The 15,194-nt window shown below is 45.0% G+C and overlaps 1 protein-coding gene and 1 long non-coding RNA gene across 5 annotated transcripts in view; one reads left to right on the forward strand and one right to left on the reverse strand.

Moving 5' to 3' along the window:
• Positions 1-1,319: 1,319 nt before the first annotated feature.
• On the reverse strand, positions 1,320-2,323 carry LOC115340404. The gene is made up of 2 exons (XR_003923043.1): positions 2,241-2,323; positions 1,320-2,057 (listed from the first exon to the last, which is right to left on the reverse strand). It is a non-coding gene; the product is annotated as an uncharacterized LOC115340404 (long non-coding RNA).
• NOL4 (nucleolar protein 4) overlaps positions 2,055-15,194 on the forward strand; it is a 196,952-nt gene continuing 183,812 nt past the window's right edge. For 2 of the 4 annotated variants that reach the window (XM_030011980.2, XM_030011982.2), the window contains exon 1: positions 2,055-2,766. In XM_030011980.2, the coding sequence (XP_029867840.1) occupies positions 2,500-2,766 (267 nt within the window). In that variant the 5' untranslated portion in view covers positions 2,055-2,499. Of the gene's footprint in view, positions 2,767-3,222; positions 3,656-15,194 lie in introns of those variants that run through there. The other 2 variants (XM_030011981.2, XM_030011983.2) reach the window with 2 other exon arrangements.

The raw sequence follows: 15,194 nt of genomic DNA on the forward strand, positions 1-15,194 counted from the left end.
GGGCGGTGCGCCGGGGGAAGCGCGGCCCCTCCGCTCCGCCGGGCGGGGGCCGGGCCGCGGCGGGGGGGAGGCGGCCGGGCCGCGGAGCGGCTTCGCTCTCCGTTTCCAAGGGAGAGCCCGGCCCGGCGGCGGCCACGTGTCCCCGCGGGGACCCCCGCCCGGCCCGCCGCAGCCCCCGCCGGCCGGTGCGGCGCAAAGTGCGCGGTGCCGCCGCTCCTCCCCCGCTCCGCCGGCGGCTGCGGCGTGCGCGGGCCGGCGGCGGCTGGGGCGGGGGGGACGGACGGACGGACGGACGGACGGGCGGAGGCCGCCAGCCCCCCGGCGCGGCCCTGCGCGCGTTTCTTGCTCCAATAAGCAATAATTAGGTCCTAAGCTAATGATGTGTCAGCTGATCCGCTCGCTCCGTCTGCGCGCGGGGAGGCGGGGGGGGGGCTGCTGCGCCCGGAGACATCGCCATGGAAACGCTGCCCTCCCCTCTTCCCCCCCCCCCCCGCCCCGGGCGGCCCGCGGCCGGGTGCGCGCCGTCCTCCGCGCCCCGCCGCGCCCGCGGAGGCGGGGGCGCCGCGCGCGCCATCCCGACATGGGACAGCGCTGCCCGTCACCGCGCCGCGCCGCCGTCGCCACAGAAACTTTTGTCCCGGCGGCCAATCAGGGCGCGGGGGGGGGCGCGGAGCGGCGCTGGGCCCGGCCCGGTGCGCCGCCGCCGCCGCCGCCGCCAGCCCGCCGCGGAGCGCAGCGCAGCGCAGCGCGGGGAGAGGTGCAGCGGAGCGGAGCGGAGCGGTGGTGCGCGGCCTGCGGCGCGCAAGCGGCGGCCGGGCCCGGGTCGGACGCGTGCCCCAGCCGCGGAGGTGCCGGCTGCGGGCGGGGGCGCGGAGCCGGGCGCTGGATGGCGGAGGCGCGGGCGGGCGCGGCCGCGGAGAGGCGACGAGAGGAAAGCGCCGCCGCGGAGCCTTCCCCCCGCGGAGGGGCTGTCCTGGTTGGCGCGGCGGGGGAGAGCGCGGAAATCTCCGGCGTGAACTGAAACTGTGGCAAAGGGAGGGGGAAAAACCCCCGAGATTGCTTTTTTTTTCTTCTTCTTCCCCCTTTAAAAGAGGGGGTTTTGCTCAGCATCCGCACGCAAACTTACTTGAATGCCTTGTAGCCCAGTTTAGCCCAGAGACCAAAGGATACCCCGCACCCGAGGAGTCCTACATGTGTGAGCACCATCATTACACTGGCAGAGCAACCGAGAGCCGCCTCCTTTCCTTTACCAACATCCTCCTGGGACTGATCTCTCTCTCCTCTGGTCCAATATCCGAGCCTATCTCGTATATATCTGGTTGTTTTTTGGTTGTTTTTTTTTATTTTATTTTTTTCCTCCATCTGCTGGGATTGCTAAGTAAATAAATAGAGGAAAATTCTAAAAGGGCATCTGAAAATTCAGTGGGACTGAACATGAGGAAGTGAAATGCTCACAGACCGTTATTATTTTTTTTTTAATATAAATTAGAAAATATGTGCTTAAAACGCGGATCGGATGTATTAGGCTTAGAAAATAGCAGGTAAGAACTTTCTTTCTTTCCAGTACCTTCATGCCCGGAGCGGGGATATCTAAAGCAAAGCCGCCCAGCCCTGGAATAAAGGGGGAGCGAAGAGACCAGTTTGCCCTTCAGTGCTTCCTCCATCCTGCGCGGCGAGGCTGCTTTAGGGAGAGGCACAGCCCGCCAGGACAGAGACAGAAAGCCTTTCGAGAAGGCAGCCGAGGGCTGCCGGGGCGGAGGAGGGTGGGCTTTTTTTTCTTCTTCTTTTTTTTTTTTTTTCCCCCTTCCTTCACCTGCACTATGCAGGGTGAATACGGGTGCAGCTGATGTATGGAAAAGAAGAAGGATCCGAGTCAATATTTTCTTTTCTCTTCGCTAAGCCGTGGGATAGGATTTTAATTATTTATCCACCCGAACCCTCTCCGGGTGAGACGCTGCTGGAGCCAGTGGGATAGTCCTGCCTTGCACAATTATTAAAGAGACTGATCACGTACAGTGGAAGGATAAGAGGAGCCTCCACCAGACCCGTTTTGCCTCCTGTGAAAAAAAAAAAAAAAAAAAAAAGAAATAATGAAGGAGAACATTGCCACACCACTGAATTGATTGCTGCCCCCCCTCACCCATCCCCCTCCCGGCCCCCCCACCCCCCCGAACCACCACCACCACCACAACAACAACAACAACAAAAAAAACCCCGCTGGGATCTGCCTGCACCGGGACCTCCTTCGCCCCGGCTCGGAGCTGGATGCATTTTTCATGAGCGCTGGGTGAACAGGTGCAAAGTGCGGCGGGGCGGCCCGGCCCCGCACCCCGGCCCGCGGCGGGGCGGCGTGCGCGTGTGTGCGCGCGTGTGTGCGCGCGTGTCTGTGTGTGTGCGTGTGAGTGTGTGAGAGTGAGTGAGTGTGCGAGAGTGTGTGTGTGTGTGTGTGTGTGTGTGCGCCCCGGCGTGTGCATGTGTGCGTGTGTGTACTAGGAGATTATGGAGAGCGGCGACCGGGACATGTACCGCCAGTTTCAAGACTGGTGTCTCAGGACTTACGGGGACTCAGGAAAAACCAAGACGGTGACCCGTAAAAAATACGACCGGATCGTCCAGCTCCTGAACGGCTCCGAGTCGAGCTCCACGGATAATGCCAAATTCAAATTCTGGGTCAAATCTAAAGGCTTCCAGCTCGGCAACTCGGACGAGGTCAGTGGTGGTGCTGGAGGAGGGAAGCAAGTGCTGTACGTGCCAGTCAAAACCACGGTTAGTAGAGAATTGTCTTCCTTGTTCTATGTCGGCCGCTGCAGCCCGCTCCGGGAGCGAGAGGCACAGGGGGAGCCGCAGCCACAGTTGGCTCCTTCCTCCCTCTTCCCCCAAGTCATCATCACCATGTTGCGTTTGCCTGTCACATTATACACCGCCGAGGTCTTTGTGGGTCCTTTTATTTAAAGCGATCGTGCGCACAACACACCCTGCCGGGTCGGTGTCGTTCTCCTCCTCGTCCTCCTCGTCCCCCCCGTCCCCCCGTCCCCCTCCGGGCCGCCGCGGCGGGTTTGGGGTGGGCTATTGTCCCGCCGCCGCCGCCGCCGCCGCCGCCGCTCCGGCCATTGTGCCGGGCCCCGCCGCCCCGGGCAGCGGCCCCCCGCCGCCGGCGGGGCTGATCGATAGCGCACGGGGGTAGCCTGCCTGGCACAAAGCCAAGCGTGGCGCCGGTCGGTGATTTGGGGGGGTTTCCCCGGGATATCAGTTGTTGGGTTTGGTTTTGTTTGTTTTTTTTTTTTAATTATTTTTTTTATTGTTAGCCCGCAGCCCTTGAGCCGCCGAGCGGCACGACTGTCCCCGGCTGGCTGGGAAGCGCCGGCTGCGATAGTAACGGCGGCGGGGGGAGAGGATGGATGCTCAACAAAGGGAGAGAGGGTTCCGCATGACCGAAGGAAGGGTGTTATTTTGTTCCTCTTGCTGAGGGTTGCACGGGTCTCGCAGCCATAAGGCTTAAAACTCAATTTGATGCGCTAGGCTAGCGTGGCATCCCCCGGCAGGCGCTGGAGCTGCAGAGCTCGGTGCAGGTCTGACAGCGGGAGAGCTATTATGCTTGGTGGTGGCAGAAGCGACAGATTTTCCTATGTAAGAAGATGGGGACTGTTGGCTGCAAGTAGGTTTTGCCTATTGAACTCTCTTAAATGTACCATTATTCTTACTTCTTACGCTCTGGGTCACGCAAGCTAAGCTTCTTTTGTCTGTGCGTGGGGCGGGTGGGGAAGGGGGAGCTGAGAACGGAAACCCGGCAATTAAAAATATCCCTGCCTGGGCATTTGGCTTGGGTGAGCAATATTCTTCTCTCTCTTTTCTTTTTTTTTTTTTTTTTTTTTTTTTTTTTTGAGTGGTAGCTTATTCTGACCTAACGGGAAGGCTGCTGGGTGGCGCAGCAAAGGGGGCTTCTTGGAAAGTATTCTGGGTTGGGTTGTGACGTAGGCTGCCGGGGAAATCTGCTGCTCTCTGCCTCGCTGAAGTCATAAACCTGGGCATTCCCAGGGGCCGGCTTGTATTTGCCCCCTTGTCATCAGCGCCGTCATGCCTGCGAGGAGGCAGAGGTGGGAAATTAATTTTAAGGAGTTTACAAATATGAAGATGGAAAGTGAAAGAGAAGCTCTGGACAGAGTTTGTTCCCTCTCTATGGTTTTTATTCACCGAAACGTTCTAGGTCTGCCTAACCTTCAGGTTATTTGGCAGATTTCTGTTCTACCATTAGATGACTGATTGCTAATCTCTGACCCCAGAGGGTACTGCAGATACAATTTATAATGAAAATGTTGTCTAAAGCAGAAGTCTCCAATTAGGTCGATATTTTTTAAAGTCTCTTCTACTTACTGAAATAATAATTTTGGAGATCCAGTAGGCAAGATTGTTTGTTCCTAAGACTACCCTTTTCATTGCAGGCTCAAAACTGTAAGCAAATTCAGTATTTTTTTTTTTAATTACATTGACTGCGCTACTAAATAAAAAGGCTAACCTATATTTCACATGATAGAATTTAAAAAATTAGGTGCTGTTCTGGGCCTCTGAAACACAAGACTCAGTGATGATCAACTTGTCTATTTTCTCTCACCTTTGCTAGGCCATGAAAGCCTGGAGTCCCACCTTGCATCCCCTCTTCTAGTTTATTTTCAGATCAAATAATCAAAATTTTAAAATCCTAATAAAATAAGGATACCTGCTAATAAAATCAAGAAAGGAAAGTTAGCATGACCAGTCCTGAATATCTGTACATTACTTAAACAATGACATATAAACCCTTACAGAAAAGGTCTTGCATGTAGGTAAAATTCCCTCCTGCTGGCCAACATCAATCTGTTATCCAACATAAATGAGAAAAGGTGACACTCAGCACTCTCATACAACATTCAGCTCTGAGAAACAAATGCTGCCTCCCCTCCTAAACCCATGAATCTGGTGTCACTATCCCATCACAGGAGGCAGAGGAGTATTTAAGTAGGGTGGCAATGGTTTGTATGAGCTATTGCCAGGGCAGGGGCAGCACCTGCCAGGTGCTGAAGGCTCAGAAATAACCCCTTTGACATGACAGGGGTGCAGACCCTGGCCCACAGAAAGCCGGTGGCAAAGCTCCTATTGACTTCAAGAGGCCTAGGGTTTCACCCCGCCGGGAATGATAAGTTACCAGGGGGAAAGATGGGATTTTCATCAGACAGTAATTGTTTGTAAGCCTTGAAAGCCCATTCTCTCATTTCTTTAATTCTTACTAATTATTTAAGAGTTTATTAATTTATGACCATTTAGAAACATCCCCACTGGTTTTTTTTTTTCTCTGATTGTTATCCCATACATTTGAGCCTGTCCAGTCCGCAGAGAGAGCCACAAAGAGTAACAGATCCCCAAACTGTGAATCTCTCCCTCATCCTCTCCCTCTTCTTGCCCATCACTTGATCTCACCATAGGTAAAAGTAATTTCAATTTAATATTAATCACTGCTGGCAGCATGAGCGCTCCCTCTGCAGTAACAGGATGGATGAAATTACAAGTTGGACTCTACAGTCACAAGCTGGTCAAAAATAAGCAAATATTCAAATACTTCATTAGGAATTATTCTCTCCTTGAAGGTTTAAGATTTGCTGCTCAGCTTTGCTGTCAGCCAGAGAGATTTGCTCCTGATGGTGCTGTAATCCACTGCTGCTGGTAATTAGACATCATTACTGCTGCGTTAAAGGGAAAGAGAGAAGGAGAGAGGACAGGCTGGGGCTAATTAACTACTTGATTCTAATGAAAGAAAGAGAGCCTGATAGCAACTGGGAGGTTGCACCGGAACAGGCTAGATGTACAACACAGACTTAATTGAAGCAGGGGTGTCTTGCAGTCTCACAGTAGCTGAGGCTTGGTCTACTGTCATATTCTGTGGGCAGTAGCGCATGAGGTATTATTCTGTTTTTCCCTTGCCTGGTTGGGAAGTAGCTCAAAATCACAGGCCTACCTTCAATGTCAAGTTTAAGCATGCCAGCAAGAAGAATGCATAGATGATTATGTGCTGGCCTAATCTATTTTACGGGTATGGTCTCCTCAAGAGCAACAGGAACAAATCAATTTCTGAATGTTCACATCCCTCTGTGGCCTAGGAGATGCACTTTTGGTCACCAGGCAACAACATCCCCTGCAAAACAGCCATTTTAGGTCTGGAGTGGGACAACACACAGTAACGTATTCCTATATGCAACCCAGTGAGTATCTCACTTCTGCAACTTTGCAGATTGCTCCTGTTACCACCGTAGGTTTTCTTTCATTAAGCCCAAGCTGGGCTTTATGAAAGTAGTGAAATTATGCCTAACCTAGACACACTGTATAAACACATTAGGCCAATAAATTTGCCACATGGCTGACAGTATCGACTTTTAATGGTTGGTACTTGCAATCCATCAGGAGTCGTGGAACTAATATTTCTAGTATACTATCTTTTCCAATGGTATACATGATTTTTATGGTGGATTTTTTGGTGTGTATTTTCTGTATATTTCTTTAACTGAAACTTTATCGATTGGCAACTTGAAAACAAATTTCTTTTCACCACTTTTCTTTCTCTTGCTTGATGTTGTCTGTAGACACAAATATGGCTCCTGAAATCAGTCTTGATTTAAAAATAAATCCTAAAATAATGGCCCATGCTGTATCAGCAGATTCTAAGCAGAACTTTCCTGTAAAAAAGAAGCACCAAGATGACTGCAGGATACCTCTCACATACAGAATTTACATGGTATTAGCAAACTAATAGAATATAACCTCAAAGGCCAAGTTCAGACTGCTTTTATGTCATTATTAATTTGGAATGACTCCACTGACTTTAATGAAATCTCAAGCCTAATGTATGAATTTTCCTGTGTCTTCTTTTATATTTTCCAACTATAAGCATAGAATGAACTTTCATTCAGAAACCAAATTTTGTTCAGTTTAGTTAAATCTTTAGATCCTCCAGGAGGATCTGGTACCTCTTGGATTGCTGCTAGCAGACCAGTGAGGGTCTTTGCAGGTGCGGGGCTCTACTACTGAATCTGATTACGGGATTTAGGGCTTAAGATTACAGGCCAGTCAGTTCTGTGGAACAGGCTGCATCGCAGCCCACCTCTTGTTCTGTTAGTGGTGAAGAATAGGAGGTGGACGTATGACTTTATGGTTCGTTTGATTTTGTATAAATGACTTTGTTTATGAACAATAGAAGAAACAGATCACAGTATAGATAGCTTATGTCAAAATACGGTGCTTTAAATTATGTTTTAAATTGTTCATTATTTTAGGGTATTTTATAGCAATCTGAAAATATGCAGCTTTGCTTCATTGCGTTCCTCCCCATTTTTGTAGCCATCAATATAAAAAATGAATAAAAGTGTTTGTAAAATATATATTGGTAGCTCTGTAGCCTAATGAACTGCCAACACATAATGGCAGTAAGCACCACAGAAAGGTGATGCTGAGGGTGAGCTACAATTTATCCCAAGGTACAATTCTGTGGTAGTTTACAGTCCCGTTAAATGCACCTTCCAGGCTCAGAAGCAGTATTCGAGCCTTGCCATATCCACCCCGTTTTAACTGCCCACCATGTTTTCCTTAACCCCTGTTCAGGTCTGCAGAGCTTCGTCTCCTCCGGTTACCCGCAGCCTCTGACCTGCCATTTGCAGACCTCCCAGTGGACTCGGTGAGGAGGGATGCTGGTGAATCAGACAGACAGTGCTGGAAAATGGTCATAGCAGATGGAACAAAACCGGTTTAGTTGGCAACTCTGCCATGCAGGCATTCAGTGAAGTGTTCATGAATAAAGAGAATAACCCTGTCCTGAAATTTAAAGATGTTCAAGCGGCCATATGTAAGATGCCATCTCCACATGCAGGTGTGAGAGAGAGGCAAAGGAGACGAGATCTGAGATTTCTTGGTAACAATGTTGAGCTAGAATTTTCCAAAGAACTATGAGCCAAAGAGAGCAAATTTTTAAAGAGGGAGCATTTTAAAGTGCTGCTTCTGTAACACTAGAAACTGTTAATGATACTTCAGAAACATTAAATAGGGTGTAGCAATACCATAACAAAACCTACTACTGATACATCCATCCCATGCATATAATGAGACAGGATGACAGATTCAGTGCTATCCCCTGGTAAAGGCCAGGCTTGTAGCTCAAAAGCCCCAATCTTTCCAGTCATACAAAATAAAACATCCTACTTTAATTTTCTTGCTGCTATGAACCTTTGCTGAGAAGACTGAGGCAACAGTGAACTTCGCTATCTTACCTCAGCCTCTTCTCAGCGAAGCTGCACTGGATTCAGTCATGATGCAGTGTGGTAGGGACTCCAGCTCAGACACTTCAGCCCTGATTTTCTTTAGATGTACCTAGTGTTGTTTCTGTGGCTACATAGCTATGTGATCAGTAGGAAATAGGCAGGCATTTGCTAGCAGGTTAGTGCTAAAATGGGCTGATGGGCATCAGTACAGCATAATGGGACTTTTCCTGATCTTTTTACGGAGAAAGTTTCTTTCCCTAACTTCTGGGGTGATCACAATTGCTCTTGTTCAATGATCTAGACAGAAAGGAGACATAGTCTGGAGAGACTACACACATATGGGTACAGAAGGACTCCATGTAGAAAGGGCTTATCATGCAAACAGGGCCCTGGGGGAACAGGGGCAGTGCTAGTGCTGGATGAATGTTAATGGAGTTAATGATTCAAATTTCATTTTATGCTACAGAAATAAATTAAAATTGGCTGACATTGAACCGTGCATTTTTTTGTCTGCTGTTGAAAGGAGGCAACCAGCAGCTATTGGGTTTGGTCTGAAGGAAGCTATTTGGGTCCTGATCTTTCCCCATATGCAGGATACACCTGTTGAGAGTTTGCTGGTAAAAGAGGAACAAAACAAGCAGGGCAAATGTTGAAGAGAGATATAAATGAGGTAGATGTGGAGAAAGATCATGAGACAGCATGACAGGAAACACTCTCCAGGAGCATCATACCAGATTCTGCAGCCTCCCATGCACCACAGAGCATCACAGGAATCTTTTGTTCCTTGTTGAGTAGGTTGACCCTGGTCAACACAGCCTCCAAAATGAGTAGAGCTTTCCAGGACGTAAAAGATGTTTTTATCTTGTTATGTCATTTTAAACCTGCCAGAAGCCTCTCTGACTTTAGAAAACTCAGGAGGTATTAACTGGTGCATGAGAGCTGTTTGCATTGTCCTGCAGCAGCACTGAAAGTGATCCTGTAGCTTTCTTAAATTACCTTTTTGTTCTATTTAAATAGATGAGCCTTGAAACCTTACAGTTCCACTAGCAAGGTATTTTTTAATGGTTTATAAACATAAAATATCCAGGTAGGCACTGCCAATATCCAGGAGAGACTTGCTACAAGTTATGGCATTGAGCATTCTTCTGGATGCAAATGGATTTTCTTAGCCATGATCAACTTTATCACAGACAGTTGTACAGGCTTCTAACTGCTTATTCAATAACTCTGCAAGCTGCAAACCCTGACAGTTACTATGTGCATCTGCAGGGATTACAGCTAGTTGTTGAAATTGAATTGTAGGGTTGGAACCATTTAGTTGTATATGTGGATACTCTTCAACTTAAGGGGCTATCTGTAGTGAACATTTTACTTAATAAATCTGATCTATGTTAGACTTAATCTCAAGTAAAGACTTTTTTCAGAAATAAATATTCTGTATAGACTTGGAAGGACAATTTTTATTAAATGACCTACTTGAGCCTAGGATGAAACTCATTCAACCTTTTTCACTTGAGAGCCTGTAATTAAGCTCCTCTGGGAAATGAGAGGTTTTACATATTACATTGCCAGTAAGGTCTGTGTGTCTGAAAGTTTTGTAAATTTTGTTACCCCAAAGTTTTTAGTACGACAAGACATGGATGCTATAACATTTTGACTGTAGTGAAGAAAATTTAAGAGGTGAGGTCACTTGCACTTAAATGACTTACGACTTTTAACTCTCCATACAACTTTTAAATGGGTGCATCATGTGATTGCTCTCTTTGTTGCCTCTGGACTAATACCACTACCAATACTGCCAGGTGGATTGTAGAAAACTTTTGTTCAAGGCAGATCCAGAGCTGAAGTAGCTGCCACTAAATCATGACCTACCTGTAGGGTAAAGTAGCATTGTGTTAGCAGATGGGAAATCAACTTGTGAATGGACTAATGCTCACTAGCCTGAGCTGGTAGAAGATGAGTCACAAGCAAGTAATTATACAAGTATTGAGATACAGTAAGAGAAGAACAGCTAAGGTATGGCCAGAGGTTTCAGCAGACAGGAAAGACAAGGAGCATAAAAAAGTTTCACAGAACTTCATTTTTCAGCGTGTATCTTCTCTGTTGTAGGCAATGAGGAAATACCTGTCCTGGGTTTACATTTCTCAGGTGATGAAACTGAAGACTGGCCAGAAATAGAGAAATAAAAAAAGAGATGATGGAAAATCAAGGTATTAAACTGCAGTGCATCACCAGGACTAATACAAATCCAAGAACACTGAAGAATGAAGTAACTAAAACATTATTAAAATCTGTCATTTGCCACTATATATGGCAATGATACTGGAGGATGGCAAAAAATGTACTAGAAAGAGAAAAAACAAGGTGGTAAAGATAGCTCATAGAAATGACAGACCAGTGAACCATATTTCAACACCAGAAAAAAAAAGGCAATAAGAAAATCATTAAAAATAGAGTCGTTAAGTGTCAATATGAACTCTACCTGGTTGGTGCAACTAGTTTGGATTTTGTAAGGGTTAATTATGTTCCTCTAGCCTGTCATGTTCAGAAGTCTTTTGGAAACAGTTTTCAGGTGAAACTTTGCGTCTGGCTTCCTTCTGAAATGAAACCAATCTGATACTGACTTTATTAAAGCAGGGTTGAAACTTTGGCTATGGTGACAAATTAAAGCTGGTGAAGAGTTGGGAAACCATAGGAAGTGTTTGAGAGCTATACAAATGCAGTCCGATGTGCATACATACGCACACGTAAGTATACACGTATACATATACACACATAAACTGAGACAAATGAAGGAGTTTCAACACTGGATGGAAATGCAAATTAATTAGGTTAAGCAAGTCAAGGAAGAATGGGAGGGAAAATAGAAATATCATAACAAAGGAAAAAAGGAGAAATCATGGCAGGCAGAATTCCCTACAGACCATTGCCAGATAATTTACATTTTATGCCATTGTGACATTAGCTTTTTGAAAGAAAAGGAAGAATTCAAGCTTTTCAATCACATGTAAAATGTATAGAATTAGTATAACATCTTAAGGGAAATATTTAGGAATAATTTCAAACAAATCAATAAGCATCTCTTCAATAAGCATAGCAGGTATATAAAAAATCGGCATTAGGAAAAGTGTAGAGAATAATATTGAAAACTTATTCTTCTCATTAATTAAATGGTATGTCCTCACCTTTAATAACATGCTTAGTGTATTTACCTCATCTCTAAAAGGTCATGATAGCTGAGAGGTCCAGGGAAGGTAACTAAGCTAATTAAAGAAAAGGGGTACTTATAAAAGAAATAGATTTTAATGGTTATATCACCCAGAAAGATGAACGTTAAAGAATATGCACAGTAGAAAACAGACATGTAAAGAGGTAGAAAGAAGCTGAGAGAAATGGTGTGGTGTAAATACCAATGAACAGCAGAGACAGAAAATTCAGCAGCCACCCTTTTTATTCCTACTCCATCTTCTAAGACTCTTTTGACAACCATCTCAAAAGGTGAATTCAAAGCTAGGCCATTGTTTCATAACCCGCAGTGTTGGGAGCGGAAAGTCTGCATTGCAGCCCCTAGAGAAACTCTGATTGATTCAGCCAAAATTTCTTCCAAGGATTTTACAAGAGAATGATAGTTCCGTGGCTCTTGTAAGGATGTAGTATGCTCTTCACGTCAGTTCAGCTTTGCTGGCTGGAGCAGAAGTCAGGTCAAGGTTATGTTCCTGCCCTTCCCGCTCTGTGCCCCTGGGAGCACAGGCATTGGTGATGGATGGCACTTACCTGCTGCCTTGCTGTTACCTGGTCTCTTGCAGCATCTGCCCAGGTGTTTTCCTGTAAAGTGTCTATCAGGGTTAGTCATGTTCCAGCCCATAGAGTCAACACAAGGAAAGACTTGTGGAGGGTGGTGAAATCCCAGCATCTTCTCAGCCCTTTCCCCTTTGTACTGAATTTTAATATTGCTGGTGGTCTCAGCCTTCATGCTCTTGTTTCATGAATAGATTATTAAGTTTTAGGTATGTGTTCTTAGGTTGGCCAAAGCTAGCAGAGGAAAATAATTTGGTCATTATAGCACAATACACCTGCAGTTAGGGATTTATTTGTTTATTTACTAGTTATTGAGCTCTGAAACATCTTTTGCAGACTCCCTTGGAGACTGGGACTAGATGGTTCGTTGGTCAGTTTGGCTGTAGCAGTTTCTATGGCTCATTGTTGTACTGATATTACTAGTCTGGAGGAAGGAAGGAGACCATCAAGTTTCTGAGCTCCAGCGCTATCCTATGTGGACCGGTGCATGAGATTATTGTTGTTTCCACAGAACGTTTGTGATGTATCATCACCTCCGTTTTCCAATTTGCTCCACTTGCGATGAGAAGTAATGTGCTGTTTTCACCTCCATATTTTTGTCTACTTGTGCTAGGTTTTTTGTGTGTATTTGTTGCAACTATTACCAAACTCATACTATGGTGGGAAGAAAAGAAAAAAAGAGCAGAATTATTAGAGAATTAATTGCAAATATGAGAGGAAATTAGCTCATTCAAATGACAATTTCTGGAAGACTTTGCTTTTGACCAGTCTGACCAGCAAGTGTGGCACATAGATAATTAGATGACTCGTCCCATTGCATTTCTCAAGAAACTGCAGTGGAAAACAAAAAGAGTGTAACTCTTCCTTTTCTCCCTTAATCTAGTCATAGTCACAATTTTTTTTTATGACATCTTTTGATAACCTTTATCTTTTTATATTCTGAGAGTTCAGCAAAGCCCCACGGCCATGGTTGCCATAATACTAAAATATTTCATTTGTAGCGAACAAACAGCTCAGCCTTCTTTTAATGAGTGCTATATTCCAATTCCAGGCATCTGTCTAAAACTTGTAGTTCAGACAGACTACATCTTTTACCCCTTTTCGTCTCAATTTGGGCTTATCCAACAAAGAGATGGGATAGTAAGTTCTGTATGGATGCAGCAGCAAAACCCAGAACTTCTCAAAAAGACATATGTTGTAAACTCATTGTACCTTGACCCTGCTTTTTTAGAAAACCTACACAGATCCTCTGCTGTGTTTTACCAGTGCACAAGGCCTGGTTATCATTGTTTTGGTGTAACTGCGAGTTGAATTGGGCATACGGTGAGCTTTCAAGGCGTTAATTTTGCACCGAAGCAAATAATAAAGCAATATAAATAAAGCTGGGTCTAGAGCTGAATAAAGCTGGTTAAAATAAGACTACTTTCTTCCTTTTTAACTGCCCTTCTGTATAGCAAATTCTAGTATTATCCTCTTCAAATCAGCCCAATTTTGGCAAGATACATCAGACTTTGAGGAAACTGTGGAACTGAAAAGATTGTTTTACCTGTATTCCTAATTGAACCTTACAGTTTCAACTTGAAACAAAAGGACTGCTTTCAAAAACTGAGTAGGAAAAAGCATTCCTAAATAGGAGAAAGTGGGTCAAATTTTGTTAGTAATAGTAAGTAAGTAGAACATTTTAATTAATAGAATTCTAACTTATCATTGAACTTTAATGAATTTATACATAATTACCAGGGTGGTTTTTTTAGAAATTTAATTCTTAATAAATGTAAAGTCAGGAAAATTTTCACATATACAGACTTCAAAAATTTTAACAAATGTGCATTATCATGCTTGCTGTAATTTGAAAGCAGGCAAATACACAAAGTGCAATATAGATGGTTATGTGAAAATATTTTAAAGTGAATTAGTACTTTGCCTAATAGTTCCAAAGAGTGAACTAAGACCTACAAAAGAGCTGAAAAACTGTGGATGTAGGTACTTGGAAGGAGTCAAGCCGTTGAAATCTGTGAGGCTTTGAAGGACCAGTCCTGTCATCCTAAATTGCGCTGGATGAAATGCCCTCCTGGGATAGGACCAGCAGCAAGTCTGTGAATCATTTTTTTGGCACAAAGATTATGCCCCTGTTTTGAAGACATAATGCAGCCCTCGGGTGATGCTTAGTCTTTGTAATGGCCAGTACCCAAGGGAGGAGTCCACCCACAAAGCATCCGCCATGTGCACTCAACACCCCGATCAGTTGGTATCGGTTGACTGGGTGGCAATGACTGAATTCTCAATAGGATACGTTCAGATGAAGTTTTTGTATTTGCAAAGAATAGTTTACCCATAACTGCTCTCTGTTTTGCCACAGTATATCCCAATGTGCTAGACCAGTGCTTAGTAAGTGTATAGACATGTTTATAAAAAGTATAAAAATATCTAGAAAGGTGTAGTTACAGCAAGGCCCAATTCAGCTGTAAAATAATACTAGGAGCACCCTGCTCCCACCTCTTTGGTTATAATCTTCTGCAACACCAGAGTTGCACTCATTGCAATGCACTGTACAGACAGTTCTCTGTTATAGAAGTCCCCATATTCTGATTGTTTAGGGATGGAAAAACCATACTGGAGAATGGGCTTGATCTTAGTCCTTTAAACTCTCCATGTATTTGTCAACTGAAAGTGCATCTCTCATCTTGTCCTCTTCCCAACTAAACATACACAACACACACTCACTGTCAATTACACTGTTGAGGTTGTTTGTTTGCTTAAGTATTCTCCCCTTTCTATGGATATTGCATTAGGACATCTGCTATGGGGAGAATTCAGGTCTCTTTCCCTTTTCCCTCTTTGAACTATATTTGCATTAGAGCAATCCTGCTTCTAGTAAGTAAGAGTGGAAGAAAAGTGAGATGAGAGAACAAATGGAGTAAAGCGTTAAAGCCAATCAACTATAAACAAACTTTGGCTTAATAGCATCCTATGAGCTCATCCTAAAGCAAGAAAGTCAGCTTTGGGAGAGGTGGAGGCTGGGGAAAATAAAATAAGCACGGAAAACACATATCATGCATATAATAACAACAACAACAACAACAACAACAACAATAATGAAGTAAACCAGGTAAAAGGAGG

Source organism: Aquila chrysaetos, chromosome 4, assembly GCF_900496995.4.
Source record: "Aquila chrysaetos chrysaetos chromosome 4, bAquChr1.4, whole genome shotgun sequence".
Lineage (NCBI taxonomy): Eukaryota > Metazoa > Chordata > Aves > Accipitriformes > Accipitridae > Aquila > Aquila chrysaetos.